The 15,948-nt window shown below is 47.5% G+C and overlaps 2 protein-coding genes across 4 annotated transcripts in view; one reads left to right on the forward strand and one right to left on the reverse strand.

The window, feature by feature from the left end:
• Positions 1–15,948, reverse strand: part of LOC135110595 (nephrin-like) — a 208,606-nt gene that overhangs the window by 175,829 nt on the left and 16,829 nt on the right. Inside the window, exon 3 of the mRNA XM_064023080.1 lies at positions 5,663–5,732. The gene's annotated coding sequence lies outside the window, so the exon portion shown is untranslated. The remainder of the gene's footprint in view (positions 1–5,662; positions 5,733–15,948) is intronic.
• LOC135110597 (kin of IRRE-like protein 2) overlaps positions 1–15,948 on the forward strand; it is a 31,003-nt gene that overhangs the window by 533 nt on the left and 14,522 nt on the right. The window contains exon 2 of one of the 3 annotated variants that reach the window (XM_064023083.1): positions 1,402–2,026. In XM_064023083.1, the coding sequence (XP_063879153.1) occupies positions 1,939–2,026 (88 nt within the window). In that variant the 5' untranslated portion in view covers positions 1,402–1,938. Of the gene's footprint in view, positions 1–971; positions 2,027–15,948 lie in introns of those variants that run through there. The other 2 variants (XM_064023085.1, XM_064023084.1) reach the window with 2 other exon arrangements.

The following is a 15,948-nucleotide window of genomic DNA, read 5'->3' on the forward strand; positions in this document are numbered from 1 at the left end:
ATTGAGGTGTTTTAGACTTGTTAAAAGAGTTGAGCGATGGCAGGGGGGAGAGACAGAGAGAGAAAGAGAAAGAGAGAGTGAGAGAGAGAGAGAGAGAGGGAGCTGGCGGGTGAAAAACTGCCGTGTGTCCTGAATTACTGAAGTGCTTAGAGATTTTGTGTGAGAGTTTTGTTGCGAAGTATGAGGAAGACATTACAGAGTGAGTAGATGCCGGTGCGTGCGTGTGTGTGTGTGTGTGTGTGTGTGAGAGAGAGAGAGAGAGAGAGAGAGAGAGAGAGAGAGAGAGAGAGAGAGAGAGAGAGAGAGAGAGAGAGAGAGAGAGAGAGAGAGAGAGAAAAGGGTATCAGTAAAATTATGGTATGAGTGATGATGATAGTAGTAGTGGAGGACGTGGTGGTGGTGGTGGTGGTGGCGGCAAGGACATTAGTTATTACTGTGGTGGTAGTTGTGGTGATGATATATATACCAGCAGGTGTTCGGCGGTGATGGCGGGTGGTGGTGACTGAAGTTGTGATGGTAGTGGTGATGATGGTGGTGAAGGTAACAGAGACAGTGGTGGTGGTCTTGCAGAGTGGTGACTGGTTCTGTTGTGAATGATTGTGGTGATTGTGGTGATGATGGTGATGATGTGGTGGTGATAGTGTGTGAGGGGATCTGATCAAGTTTGGAAGCGCTTATGATTGTGATGACAGTGGTGAAGGTGGTGATGGTGGTGGTCATGAGGGTGATGTGAAGGAATCATAATCACACTGCAGTGGTGGTGGTGGTGGTGTTGCATTTGTTGTTGTTGTTGTTGTTGCTGTTGCTATTGTGATAAAAAGTGGTGGTGGCAGCGGTAGTGATGGTGGTGGTGGTGCTGGTGGTGGTGGGGATGGAAGTGGTAAGAGGGATGAAATACAATACACAGCAGTGGTGGTGGTGGTGGTGGTGGTGGTGGTGGTGGTGGTGGCGGTGGTGGTGGTGGTGGTGGTGGTGGTGGCTCGAGAAAGAATCACAGTCGCTTTACAATAGTGTTGGTGTTGATTGTGGTGGTGTATGAACGTGTGACAGCCAGGCCGCAGTGGTGATGGCAGTGATAGTGGTAGTGATGAAAAGAGTGGTGTTGATATTGGTGGTAAGTGTGGTGGAAGTAGTGGTGGTGGTGGTGGCGGTGGTATGTGACAGGGTGACAGCCAGCTATAGAAAAACAGTAGCAGATATAAGTGATGTTGAAGGTGAAGAAAGCAATGGCAGTGACAGTGGTGGTAGTGGTGGTAGTGGTGGTGGTGGTGGTTGTGGCTAGCTAAAGGTAGAAAGCGATTAGTAAGTCGTTCAATCGGTCAGTCGGTCAGTCCTTGCTAGTACTTACATCGCTTGACCCAACCTTCACTCTCCCTCTCCCCCTCGCGTGTCCCCCTGCAGCAAGGCGGGGAGCGACCCAACACTTCGAAAACTAATTGAAGGTTTCCCGTCACTTGAAGGAGCCACATGAGGGTGGGTCTCCAGGTGCTCTCGAGGCGAAAGAGACGAGTGCCGTGCGTGTGTCTGACTGCCCACCGCCGTGACGATACCGGGGAAAAAGAGCGAGAAAAATAAGCAGAACACCACATGAGAAGTCCTTTGCCTTAGCTCAGCGGCGTGGAAGGAAGGCCCGCTCACGCCCGATTCCCCACCAGCGCATCGTAAGAGGGCGCTGTGAAGATAACAAAGGGTTGGTACGAAACTTGCTTCGGCATAAAAAAAAAAAAAAAACTTTGGGAAAAAAGAAGAATCATAAAGGAGAATTGTCCTGAAACTTGGCTACAAACGGTACAAAAGAGAAAGAAAGACAACCTTCGCTCATCTCCTCCACTTTTCGTTTTCCCCTTCCTTCTCCTCTCCCAACTTTTCCTCCTCTTTCTCCTGTCCCCCATCCTGCTCCTCCTCCCCTGTCTCCCCTCCTCTGCTCCGGTAACAACCATGAGGGGCGTCACAGCTGGTCTCCATCACCCACTCTTCCTCCTCCTCCTCCTCTTCCTGATCCTCCTCGTCAGCCTGCCAGCACAAGGTAAGTTTTCCTTGCTTGTGTTTGTGTTTGTTGTGTCAGTGTGCTTGTCGTGGTAGTGGCTTCCCTTTGGGCTTAATGGAGAGGCTCAGACTGCTCACTGAGAGGCTGACAGGTAATGGACGACTCTCAGGTGACTGTCTGAAAGCACCTTAATTAATGATCATGGTTCTGTAGGGACTGCAGAGGCTCGAACCTGCCATGAGTACCTTTCCCCTTGTGCTTTCACCGCAGTGGTAGGCACGTCGTGGGTTCTGTTTAGTCTTTGTAGTGTGAAAGGCAGCTGGAGGCGACGGCCGCTGCTTTGTTGACAACGCAAAGTGAAATGCATGTCATACAGACGCCAGGAAATAACATTTGAGAGAAAGAGAGAGAGAGAGAGAGCTGTGTGTGTGTGTGTGTGTGTGTGTGTGTGTGTGTGTGTGTGTGTGTGTGTGTGTGTGTGTGTGTGTGTGTGTGTGTGTGTGTGTGTGTGTGTGTGTGTGTGTGTGTGTGTGTGTGTGTGTGTGTGTGTGTGTGTGTGTGATCATTAGTGCTAGTGACTTCCAGTAATTCGCTTCGTAAAATATCACAGTAATGAAAATTAACTTTTAAAATTACAGATTGATCACGGCATAACCTTTCCAGTGCTGACTCTAATCGGCTTTATCGACTCTTGTGAAAATAGATTAAAAAAATTAAATGCCAAAACAAATCTGACATCAGAGCTGTGAGTAGCTGACAAAACCAGATTCTCTCTCTCTCTCTCTCTCTCTCTCTCTCTCTCTCTCTCTCTCTCTCTCTCTCTCTCTCTCTCTCTCTCTCTCTCTCTCTCTCTTGTCTTCGTTCCAATTTCTCTGTTCCTACCTTCTCTCCCCTCTCCCTGCCTCCCTAACCTTCATTCTCTCCCTTCTCCCCGTAATGCTTTCTCGCTCACATCTCCCTTGGTCGCCCTCTCGCCTTCCCCTCTCGCCCTTTCCCTCCGGTGTGTCCTCGACGCAAGCTGACCCGGGCACTCAGACTGGCCCTCGTAACTTTCCTCACAGCCAATCCTGCCCTCGAGCCACCGACTTACTGGCTCCCAAGTCATGCCAGCGTCGCGGCCAGCACCTCGCGGCCAGCACAACGTAAATCTAGTCTGATGCGAGGATTATTCTTTTTTCCGTATTTCCAATCGCGTCTCCCAGGGTCGTGCGGACCGGCCAAGATGTAAACCAGAGCGTAAAAGTGATTTATCGTTGCTGTAAACCTTCACGCCTTTCGTAGTTCACTCTTGGCCTGGAGGAAGGGACGGCTCAATGATTTGCCAGTTGGGTCTCTGGACTGCCCGGAAAATTGTATTCGAAATAAAACTAAAACCGCGCCGCAGAAACACTCCATACAATTCACATTTCAATAATAAACTCTTCGCATTCTTTGTTTTATTCTGTGTGTGTGTTTTTTTTTTTCTTTCATTCTTTCATTCCTTGTTGCACCAGTTGTTTCGCCGCGAACGCTGAGTCCGCGCCGTACCCAACAAGCAGTCCCACACTGCCAAAACAAGAAAAGAAAAAACATATATACCGGAGCGGTTTCATCGCACCACTGATTGTTCACCGACTAACATTTGACAGTGTAACGCACAAACAACCGGGATGGCGAGGCCAGGAAGCGTGGTGATGATGGTTAGTAGTAGTAGTAGTAGTAGTAGTAGTAGTAGTAGTAGTAGTAGTAGTAGTAGTAGTAGTAGTAGTAGTAAATGAACTAGTAACAACAGCAATAAAAACAACAACAACAACAACAACAACAACAACAACAACAACAACAACAACAACAACAACAACAACATCATCATCATCATCATCATCATCATCATTATCATTGTCATCATCATCATTACCAGCAGCAGTAGCAGCAGGGGCGGCCACAGCGGCGCGACACCAGGAGCAGCAGCAGCAGCCGTGGTAGCACAAGCAGCAGCAATAGCATTAGCTGCGGGAGTAGGCGCCTCTCAGGACATGAAGACATTCCGCGAACGTGGCAAGAATTTTTCCAGCGTTGTTTTTACGAGGACACTCCATAAGCGGCACATTAGCAGCCTCGGGCCGCCCCACAGTGCCCCACCGCCCCGCCGCCCCGCCGACCCACCCGGGACCTGCAGCCTCCCGCTTGCACTAACTCGCTGACCGACCCATAAACGTACCTCATAAAAGAAATATATAATTGCGATTGTGTAAATTTGTGACGCCGTGTTGGACTTAACGCGGCAAGAGGTCGACTGTGTAGGTGTGTGTGTGTATGTGTGTGTGTGTGTGTGTGTGTGTGTGTGTGTGTGTGTGTGTGTGTGTGTGTGTGTGTGTGTGTGTATGCATTCCTTTTGTTGTCTGCGTGTGGAGAGCGCTCACACGGAAGGTGGAAAGTCGCACATGTACTTTTCTAAATCACACTTTTCATAACAGTTTCCTCGCACAATCGGAAAGTCAACAAAGCGAGTGATGGCTGCCAGTCCGCCCTCCAGGATTAAATGGTCTCCTGCCAAAAACACAGAAATATTTCTTTTTCTTTTCTCCCTTGCTGCACTGTGCTTCTCTAATTAAACTTTCCCTGCACGCACTGAGCCCCAAGGTAGCAAATCATAATAAAGCTAAGTACAATGAGCGTTTTCCTTTTTTTCCTTTCTTTTCTAAAACCAACAGCAACAATGACAGAAAGAGTAACAAAGCGTCAGATAGGAGTCTCTCTCTCTCTCTCTCTCTCTCTCTCTCTCTCTCTCTCTCTCTCTCTCTCTCTCTCTCTCTCTCTCTCTCTCTCTCTCTCTCTCTCTCTCTCTCTCTCTCTCTCTCTCTCTAGCACAGACACACACACGAAAGAGAGAGACAGAGAGAGAGAGAGAGAGGAACAGGTAGCATCAGGGTGCCTCACCTGGGCGGCACGTAAGGTAGTGTGATACTATTGTTATGCCTCGAGGTTTTTGACATTCGTGCGCGGCTCACTCCCTCCCTCCCTTCTTCCTTCCCTCCCTCCCTCCCTCCCCGCCTGGATCGCAATGGCCCGCCCCGATATTGATAACTTCCGCAGCGCTGCACAAGACTCCGCCAATACCGCAAAGAAAAATATATACGTATACATAAAAAAAGAATGGGAGCAAAAAAGTGAGCGGAATAGGAACAGAAAAATAAATAAATAAAAGTAATAGAGGACACACCGCCATAGGGTCCAATAATTCCGCCTTTCTGCTCGTCTCTCTCTCTCTCTCTCTCTCTCTCTCTCTCTCTCTCTCTCTCTCTCTCTCTCTCTCTCTCTCTCTCTCTCTCTCTCTCTCTCTCCCCGTGTTGCGCAAGGAAGCAAGACCCGCCAGAGCGCCTGGTGACCTACACGGCGCAGTCTTGGGTACTATGTTACGTTCCCTTCATTAACCCGCGAGACGCCGCGACGGGAACTGCTGAAGAAGGGGCTTCCAAAAGGCCATGGAAGCCGGTGACACGGCCCGTTTGGTTCCTTGGTTCCGCCTTCCCTGCGGCGGGCGGACTCCTGGACGCTGCCGGCAACGAGGAAAAAAATAGAAGAGAAGAGAAAAATGCCAAAACCAGTAGGGTTGAGGGGAGCGGAGAGAAAGGGGAAGGAAAAGGGGAGGGAAGAGGGGAGGGTAGCGTGGTTTAAGGGACAGATAATGGCTCCCACCTTCCTGCAGAAGCGTCGAGTGAGGTACAGCAGGGGCGCCGCGCGGGGAGAAGGGAGTGGAGGGAGTCACCTGGGGGAGGGAAAGAGAGACAGGTCATTAGTAAGGCGTTCCATCGGGCCACAGCGTGTGATACCTGCGTGCCGCGGCGACAAGGGCGCCGTAAAGTAGCGCCTTGCGAGCCACATTACCATGCCGAGCGGCGCCATCTATTTTTTACTTTATTTATCTATCGGGTAAAGTATTTGTTTGTTTATCAGATCTCGACGCCGCAGCGAAGTGGTGATGAGAGGATCAAGGGAGGAGGCAGAGAGGAGAAGGGGAGGGACCGGGCGGTGAGAGGAGAGCGCGGGGAAGAGGAAAAGGAGGGAGGCACGCCACGCTGATGTGGTTTGGGGAGAGAATCACGAGAACGAACGACCGAATGCGAGATGATGACACACACACACGCACACACGCCCGCCCTCACGCATTCACACACACACACACGCTGGAAACAAATACACGACTTCCGGCGCGTCTATTGGATCAACTCAGTACGTTTTGCACAAAATTACACACAAAACCAAGATAAAGTAAGTGATTGCATGATGGATGAATGAATGGAGGAAGGGAGAGGGAGAGAAATACAGGGAGGGACGGAAGAAACGAAGAAAAAACGAAGGGAAAAATATATGAAAGGGTTAAGCGACGGAGGAGGAAGGGAAAACATACAGGTGAAAAGGAAGGAGGAACGGAGAAAGAGAGAGAGAGAGAGAAAGAGAGAGGGGGAGGAAGAGAGTGGAGACAAAAAAGATTAGTGAAACAGGTGAGGAAAGGAGGGAAGGAATGAGAGGAGGTAAAAAGGGAAAGAAAGGGAGAGACCAGAGAGGGATAAATAGAGGGAGGAGAGGATAGTGAGGAAAAAGAGCAGAGACCATCCAAACCAAACCAAAAAAAAAAAAAAAAGTAAAACGGGTGAAGAGGAGGAGGAAAGGAGACGAGGAGGGAGAAGGGGAGGGATGAAGGGGTGGAGGGAGGGGCAGAGGGAGTGTGATCAATACCTGGGGAGACACGTCACTCACCTGGGGGAGCCGTGGGAACGTAAGGGCATCTTTGCCATCACCTCAAGTACTCCCACAAGCACCTTCCCGGCGGCTCGGCAGGAGGAGGAGGAGGAGGAGGAGGAGGAGGAGGAGGAGGAGGAGGAGGAGGAGGAAGAGGAAGAGGAAGAGGAAGAGGAAGAGGAAGAGGAGGACAGTGACGACTACAACGACGACGAGGACGATAACAAGGATGAGCACAAGAACGAGGAGGAGGAACACAAAATAACACAAAAGAAGACCAAGCACCAGCAGACCCGTTGGTCCTTAAAAGCGTTGCTTGTGGGGACTATACGTAGTAACATGTAGCGACAGAAATAGGATGACAGGTGAGAGAAATATGAGGAGGAGGAGGAGGAGGAGGAGGAGGAGGAGGAGGACGACGACGACGACGACGACGACGACGACGGCAAGGAGGAAGACGACAACGAGAAAGAAAAGAGGGAGCACGAGGAAGAGGAGGAGGAGAAGGAGGAGGAGGAGGAGGAGAGTGGGATAAAAAAAGGGGAGGAGGAGGACACTGGCGATGAAAACGAGAATGAGAAGAAGAAAAGAAGAGAAAGAAGAGGAAGTAAAAAAACGAGGAATATGACACAAGAAGAAAAGAAGAGGAGGAAAAAGAAAAGGAGGAGGAGGAGGAGGAGGAGGAGGAGGCAAACTGAGAAGAAAGGAGAAGAAGAACGGGGGAGGAGGCCTTGATGGCGAGAAAGGATAAGAATGCAGTGTGTGTGTGTGTGTGTGTGTGTGTGTGTGTGTGTGTGTGTGTGTGTGTGTGTGTGTGTGTGTGTGTGTGTGTGTGTGTGTGAAGGGAAAGGATGAGATAGCTGGAGAGAAAATGGTTTAAAAAAATATGAGAGAAGGTAGAAAGGGAAGACGTGGAGGGAGAGTAAATTTAATAAATAAAAATGGAGTGACAGAGAGAGAGAGAGAGAGAGAGAGAGAGAGAGAGAGAGAGAGAGAGAGAGAGAGAGAGAACGAAATGGAGATATATTACAACCAGTGTCTAAGAATTCATGAAAAAAATACTCACTCACACACACACACACACACACACACACACACACACACACACACACACACACACACACACACACACACACACACAAACACACTCCAGGGCAAGACCACTGTGAATTATTGGCGTCGATCGAGAAAAAAATAAATAAATAAATAAAAAAAACAAGAGACAGTGCATTCCTCTCTTCCCTCGTCCATTCCCCTCCCTGCTCCTCCCCCTTCATTCTCTGCCGGCCACGCTTCATTGCTATTCTGTGTCCCCTCCCTTCTTTATCTGCCTCATCCCCTTCATTCCTTCCTTGTTATTCCTTCCTATGTCTTTCCATTACATTTCTTCGCCTGCCTCCCCTCCGTCCCCTGTCTGCCATCCCGCTCATCCCACTCCAGCAGCCTTTATCTTCAATCTCTTCACTTGCCGCGGTATAAAAAATAAAGAGAAAATAACAGAAACACAGCGGGAGATTTACATATTCAGACATGCACGCCACGCTGCCGCCATGGTTCATACTTGGTGCTCTCGCTTTTTCAACGTTTTTTAGTGAATGCGAAAAAAAAAAAAAAAAACAGAGAATATCATACAGCAATATGTGGCGAGGATGACTTAACGAACGTCAATGTCGCATTGTCAGACTGCGGAGAGCAATCTTTTGTAAGCCTTGAGGAAATGTGCGCCAGTTTCAAGAATCTGTATTCATGGAACACACACGAAGACAACATTCTGGTCTCAACCCTTGTTAATCTTTTATAATCCTTAAAATCTTCGATTGGTTTTCCCAGGAAGCGGCGCGTTTCCACCAGAAAGGAACCCCCAGGCAGCCTCTTCGTATGCGTTGTGTTGAGCAAGGAAGGAAGAAACCAACTTCCTCCCAGTGCGGCTGAATGGTTACTTATTCAGCAATATTCCTTGCACTCAGGTGACCCGCACCGCCGCTTATTCGAGCCTAAGTCAGGCCGGCGATTACACTGGGGTAATATTACGCCTGGCAAACATTCCATTAACAAAACCTACTGCCTTAGTGCCTTACCCGCCGCCTCTTTACGTTATGGCGAAAATTTAAGGCTCATCGCAAGTTTTAAAGCCAAAATTTTTCTTCGCGGTGTTTGTTCTTGCGTTGCTTTGGAAGTATCACATTCAAGTACTTTTTTTTCTTTGTATGCAGCCTTTCCTTGAAGAACTGTTCATTTGTTCATGCAACGAATCATCAAACAAAGGCACCGACACCTCGCCAGCCCTTCCTTCCTTACCGTACACTTTTTATCTTTCTCCTACTTCAAATTCAAACACTCAGATTGCCGTTGACATCACCATGAAATGTGAACCATACACAAACATTTTTAACAACTCTAATCTCTACGTTGTCTACACTGCCAATGCAACAGATAAACAAACCCTCCACCCTTCATCCCTTCAGAATCTCCGGAATTCTCTGCTAGTTTCTTCCTCTTCCTTTGACTTAAACCGTTTCAGCAGACGAATATCGGGACATCACGGGAGCTAAATTGACCTCCATTTCAGCAATCCTTTCCCTTGTAACTTTTAGAGCACCCGATTAGCGAATTTCTTTATCTCGTACCCTTGACCAGCCTCCCTCATGTATTAAAATCAGGGAACACACACTTCAGCCAGACCACTAGCTACCCAGTGCACTCAGCGGCCCATCACTAATGACTCCAGCTCAATCTTGTTTGGCCAGGTGACGACAAGCCTCATGTGTACATTACTACTTACCCTGTGCCATGAGAGAGAGAGAGAGAGAGAGAGAGAGAGAGAGAGAGAGAGAGAGAGAGAGAGAGAGAGAGAGAGAGAGAGAGAGAGAGAGAGAGAGAGAGAGAGAGAGAGAGAGAGAGAGAGAGAGAATGAATGATTGATTAACATGAACAGAAATATATACTAAGACAGACAACTAAAGATTATTGTTGTCATTACTATAACTAATTAACTAACTAACTAACTAGACAGCTAACTAACCAACCATCCATCCAGCCAGTCAACCATCCATCCATCCAGCCAGCCAGCCAACTGTAGTACATTCCCTTAGGCAGTGAAATATTTCCACATGTAAATATTTAATGCATCACACATGACCACGCGTGTTTCTACCCTCCCCTTCCCTTGCTATTAAACCACATGAATGGTTAAAATCCAGAATGTTTTATCAGTTTCTGCTGTTCCGGAGAGAAAACAATGTCAGAGAGAGAGAGAGAGAGAGAGAGAGAGAGAGAGAGAGAGAGAGAGAGAGAGAGAGAGAGAGAGAGGCTAAAACGAGGAACGAGGTATTGGTGAAGGAAATAGAGTGTCAGGAGAGGAAGGGGTGTGGGAAAGGAAGGAAACGCGAATGAAAGAGAGTAATTAGCAGAGAAGATGGGTGTACATGTCCAAAAACGAAAAGAGAGAGAGAAAGAAATGATACGTAGGTACATGGAAGGATGGAGGGAAAGGAATCAAGGAAAAAGATATAGAGGATGAATTGAAGGGAGGGTATAAAAGGAAAGGAGAAAAAGGCGTTGGAAAAGAAGGGAGAGACAGGGAAGGGAGGAGGGGCGAGTCGTAGAAAGGCAACAGAACGGACATGAAACACAGAAGAAAGGAAGATGAAATGAAAAGGGAGGCTGGGGTGGAGAGGAAGATAGAGGGAAGGAGAGGAAAGTAAAGCAGAGGAGAGGAGAGGCGAGAGAATGCACAACATAACCACACGGAGACAAAACAAGAATCTACGAAAAAAAATCCAGACATAAAATAAATAAACTAATCGGAAAGATGACACACACATACACACATACACATACCTACACACTTATAGACACATATACAAACTCATACAAACCAGCATAGTAGATAAACATATGCAAAGAGACGCGGAAAGACGAACAGACGCAGAGATAGATAGACAGTAAAGCAAAGTAAGAGAGAGAGAGAGAGAGAGAGAGAGAGAGAGAGAGAGAGAGAGAGAGAGAGAGAGAGAGAGAGAGAGAGAGAGAGTTATACACAGGAGGCAACAAACAATAGATGAATAACCATAAAACTAAACATAAAAATCCTTGTTCACATTCCTCACACGTTCTAACAGTCTGCTTTAGTCATCGCCGTTTCCCAGACTCAAGTCCCGGCGAGGCACGATTATAGGGTCGAAGTTTCGCGAGTGTGACTAGCTGGGAGGGTCGTTGGGCGCCTTAACGAGCAGGTGTCCAGCCGCCGCGACCACCACAGGCTCTTCACGCTCGTTCTTCTTGGCGATCTTAGCGAGGCCAGAGTATTGCACTTCATCCACTCCCCTTTATGTGCGTGTGTGTGTGTGTGTGTGTGTGTGTGTGTGTGTGTGTGGGTGGGTAGGTAGGAAAGGATAGTTTGTATGTGTATGCTTTGTCATGAAAAATCAGCAAATTGGCAATTGATAATGTATACTTGCATTTCTTTTCCTTGTTATTCTTATTCTTATCCTTCCTTATTTTCTATCTCCTTGCCCTTGTATTTCTAAAGGCCCAAAGATCGAGGAGCACGCGCAGTTTACCATTTTATGTTCACGGAGGAAATATATATATAGATAAATAAAATCGTTTGCTGTGAGTGGACGCGGCAAAGTTTAGTGGGCAACGGTGAGCACACTGCCGGAGGGAAGGAAGGAAGGAAGGAAGGAAGACCAGCCAGCACAAACACCCGAGGGGGAAAACTCTTCGTGTCGCTGTGTACTACTTCTTCCTCTCCCTCTCCTGCAACAACAACAATTACTACTGTTACTGCTGCTACCACTACTAATGTTATTGCTACTACTGCTACTGCTACTGCTACTAATAATAATGAAGATATTAATAGTAATAATAACAATAACAATACTCATGCAAGACGAGAAAGAAAAAAACAAAAAAACAGCCAGTCAATCTCTCTCTCTCTCTCTCTCTCTCTCTCTCTCTCTCTCTCTCTCTCTCTCTCTCTCTCTCTCTCTCTCTCTCTCTAACTCTCTCTCTCTCTCGTTCAGCCACCCTTCCTTCACGAGAAAAATAAACACAACAAAATACAGAAAGAGCAGCGAATTCCAGCCTTGTCGAGGCGCGAGAGGAAACCAGACAGGCACGTGGGAGAATTTGGTTGCCCAACATTTCACTGTTGGCTTTGGTATAAAGCTCGTCAGGCCGCCAAAATATATACAGATTAGAAGACATGTGTAGAAGCATCAATTTTTTTATCATATCCCTAACAACGCTGCCGGGGAGGTTGCGACGCGGGGTTAGAGGGGACAGAGGAGGAGGAAGAGGAGAAGGGGATGAGTTATGTATAAAAGTCAACGTATAGGGGGTTATGAGAGGTTTGTGAGGAGCTAGGAGGTAAGTGTCGGGAGGCGAGAGTCTGTGGAAAGTGTGCTCGTCGGTGTATGTATGTGTGTATGTAAGTATGTAGGAAGCGGCGGGGAAGTGTATGGTTCAAAGAGGAGGGCTTATAAAGGTTGGGGGAGTAAGTGCAGGCGATGTGTGAAAGTTTAAGACTGTGTGTGTGTGTGTGTGTGTGTGTGTGTGTGTGTGTGTGTGTGTGTGTGTGTGTGTGTGTGTGTGTGTGTGTGTGTGTGTGCGAAGGAAGGTTATATAAGAGCTTGAAAAAGTCAGAGAGAGAGAGAGAGAGAGAGAGAGAGAGAGAGAGAGAGAGAGAGAGAGAGAGAAGGCGGACGGGATGATGGTTCTATGAAAACGTGTGAGGGCTTAGAAGTGAGGACTAAGAGAGAGAGAGAGAGAGAGAGAGAGAGAGAGAGAGAGAGAGAGAGAGAGAGAGAGAGAGAGAGAGAGAGAGAGAGAATGACCATGAAAACGTGCAAATGCTTGGAAAAAAGTTTGTAGGGACTAAGAGAGAGAGAGAGAGAGAGAGAGAGAGAGAGAGAGAGAGAGAGAGAGAGAGAGAGAGAGAGAGAGAGAGAGAGAGAGAGGCTATGAACACTACAAATAGCTGACGACTACGCAAAACTTAAAAGACCTTGGCAGAAATGGCGCAAACTGGCGTGTGTGTGTGTGTGTGTGTGTGTGTGTGTGTGTGTGTGTGTGCTCCTTAAGGATGTGTAGGCAATCAGGACTACAGGAACTGAGTGTGGAGGCGGAGGGCGGTGTTTGCAAGGTGGAAGGGAAGTGTGGGAAGAAAGAGAGCATGAAGACTATGACCAGGCGTGTGGGACTGTGGCCAGGCAAATGTTACCTATACATGAACAGGTCGGCACAGCTTCATATATCAGGAAAAGTATTGTTGGGTATTGTATCGTGGGAAGATCTTGTGGGGCATTATATCGTGGGAATTATAAGGGAGATTTCAAGACTTATCCTCCTATTTCTGATGTTCCTCTTGACCTTTGCTTTAAGACTGGTACTTTAAGTTGGCCTTTCTTTCGCTCTTTGTGTTGCCCTTGGCCAGAAAAGATATGTGTATTCAAGGACTGTGTATTGTTAAGTCCGTATGGGTTGTGTGTGTATCGTAGGGACTGTATCGTAGGTGGTATGTACGATGAGAGCTGTTTATCGCGAGGTTTGTAAAGACTGTATATCGTAGGAGCTGCAATTGTTGTGTATGTATAAGAGCAGTATGGGATCTGTATCTTAGTGGCTGTTTATTATGTTGTTTATTGCACGGGAAGTGTGTTGCAAAGGTTATTTATCGCACTTACTGGTAATTTCTGGAACTCTGCTTGATTTTATTTTTTTTTCATGTCCCTTTGACATGCGCCACGAATGAAGACACCTGTGGAGCTTAATTGGCAAAAACGATTGGTACCCTTTTACTATATATTTTTTTTAAGGGGGAGCGGCAATTAAGCGGACTTTTTTACGAGTTTTTGCCTCCCTTGACCAGCCTCCCTTATGGATAAAAGAACGGACTGCCAGCGACCGTGTTAAGGGGCTGTGGAATATTTCTTTTTATAGAGTCGTGGGAGATGTGGCGGTTGTGGTAAGCCTTGCATTGGAATCTGTATATGCTGTGAAGGGTTGTGATTGGTTAGGAATGCACGCGTGTTGTGGTCTTTTAAGGGGAAAAGTATTATGAGAGAAGTATGCATTGTAGTAGTGTAGAAGAGTTACGGTCGTCAATAGAACTGTAGGAACAATAATACTGTGTCGGAATTGTAAGTGCCTATTAGAGATTGTGTTATGGTGAGGTTGTGGAGATGTAAGGGTTGTGAGGGAGTCGAAGATTGTAAGGGTGAGATGTGGGTTGTGAAGGCTTGTCGAGATTGTGCGAGGGATCTTTAGGTCATGTGATCTTGGATGAGGTTGTAGGTAAAGGTTGTGAAGTTGTGTTAGATCTTTAGAAACTAGATAAGCCTTGCTGAGTCTGTGTTAGGAGTGTATGGTTGTTATACATATCGATATAAGGACTATTAAGTTGTATTAGGGTTGTGGAAGTTTTGTAATGGTTTTTGAGACTGGGTTCGAGTTGTAGAAGTGATACATAATTTATAATGTTGCGCTGAAATTGTAAGAATGATATATAGATCGATATAAGCGTTGTAAAAGTTATATGAAGATCGTGAGGGTTGTATCGAGGTTGTAGGCATGATATAAGGAGCGACAGAAGGGTTGTGGACGTTATATAAAGATTGTGAGGGTTGTAATGAGGTTGTGAGGAGAGATATAGGAGTTCCGAGCACTACACTGTTATTTTCAGTGCATTGTAACAACTGCCGGGAAATCTCAGCAAGAATAGTGAGTGTGAGTGTTGCATGTATGGAGGGAGCTTGTGTGGGTGTACGTGTGTGTGCCGTGAGGGGAGAGAGAGAGGAGCGTGGGTGTTTCGTGTGTAGGAGAGGGAAAGTATGTGGTGTGTGTGAGTGGTAGTGAGTTACAATGCCATGACAATAATGATCACTGGCCCCGGCTGTAGCGTGGGTCTCTGCGTCGCTGCCTGCCACCAACACCACCACCAGCACCACCACCAGCACCACCACCAACACTACCACCATCACCATCCCTCCGCCCTCCGCTCACCGCCCATCACTTGTCGTCACCCATCACTTCCCTGTCCCCCGCGCCTCCCCTCCATGAATCGAGCTACCCTGCTGCTGACATACGACACACACACACACACACACACACACACACGACACAAACACGACCAGCACCGCCGCCTCCGTCACTACCACCACTGCCATCATTATCACCACCAACACTACCATCACCATCACCACCACTGCCCACCACCACCACCATCACCCTTTCCTTCCATCACCACCATCAGGGACCATTTCCATCACCTGTTCCATTTTCCCTTGATTTACTGCGGCTTCTTCCTCCTCCTCTGTCTCTTTCTCCACATCCTGCCCAGCCAAGGCCGACCCGCCGACCATCACATTAACACACGTGAGCCTCGCTGTCATTACCGAGGCTGGCGGGGAACAGCGGCGCGCCAGGACACCGCCACTCCTTTCTAGTATTATTGAGCACCGGCGTCCACTTGAGTGATGGCTGGCTGGGAGCGAAGGAGGAGAAGTGAGAAACTAATGCGCCGTTCAACAAGACAGAGAAGGAGGAGAAGGAGGAGGAGGAGGAGGAGGAGGAGGAGGAGGAGGAGGAGGAGGAGGAGGAGGAGGAGGAGGAGGAGGAGGAGGAGGATTTGATGGTGGTGGTAAAGAAGAGACGAAAAAAATGGAGTAAAAAAATGCGATGATGATGAGTGAAGTGATAAGATAAACGTAAATGGACTCTTTCCCCTTTGCTTTCTTTTTTTTTTCTTGCTTCATTTCTCGCTTTATTCTTCGCTTTCTCCCCTCCTATCCTCATTTCCTCCCTCCCGCCTTTTTTTTCTCTTTCTCGGTCCATTTTCTATTCTTTCTTGCCTCTCTCTTTTTTTCCTCTTTACTTTCTCTCTCTCGCATTCCCTCACTTTCATTTTTTCTCTCTCTCATCTCCTCTCTTCTTAATTTCCTCTTGTTATTTTTCAGTCTCTCTCTCTCTCTCTCTCTCTCTCTCTCTCTCTCTCTCTCTCTCTCTCTCTCTCTCTCTCTCTCTCTCTCTCTCTCTCTCTCTCTCTCTCTCTCTCTCTCTCTCTTACCATCTCCCCACAACTTATTTTCCTTTTCCCTAAACCCAACTTTTTCCAGCTCTACTTTTTCCCTCCCATATTTTTCCCACTTCTGCACTCCTTTCCCCATCTCCCTGCCTCTCCCTTTTCTCTGCCTGCCTTTTGCCTACCATTCTTTCCCCTCTGCTAACGTCCTGCCCAC

Source organism: Scylla paramamosain, chromosome 20, assembly GCF_035594125.1.
Source record: "Scylla paramamosain isolate STU-SP2022 chromosome 20, ASM3559412v1, whole genome shotgun sequence".
In the NCBI taxonomy this organism is placed as follows: domain Eukaryota; kingdom Metazoa; phylum Arthropoda; class Malacostraca; order Decapoda; family Portunidae; genus Scylla; species Scylla paramamosain.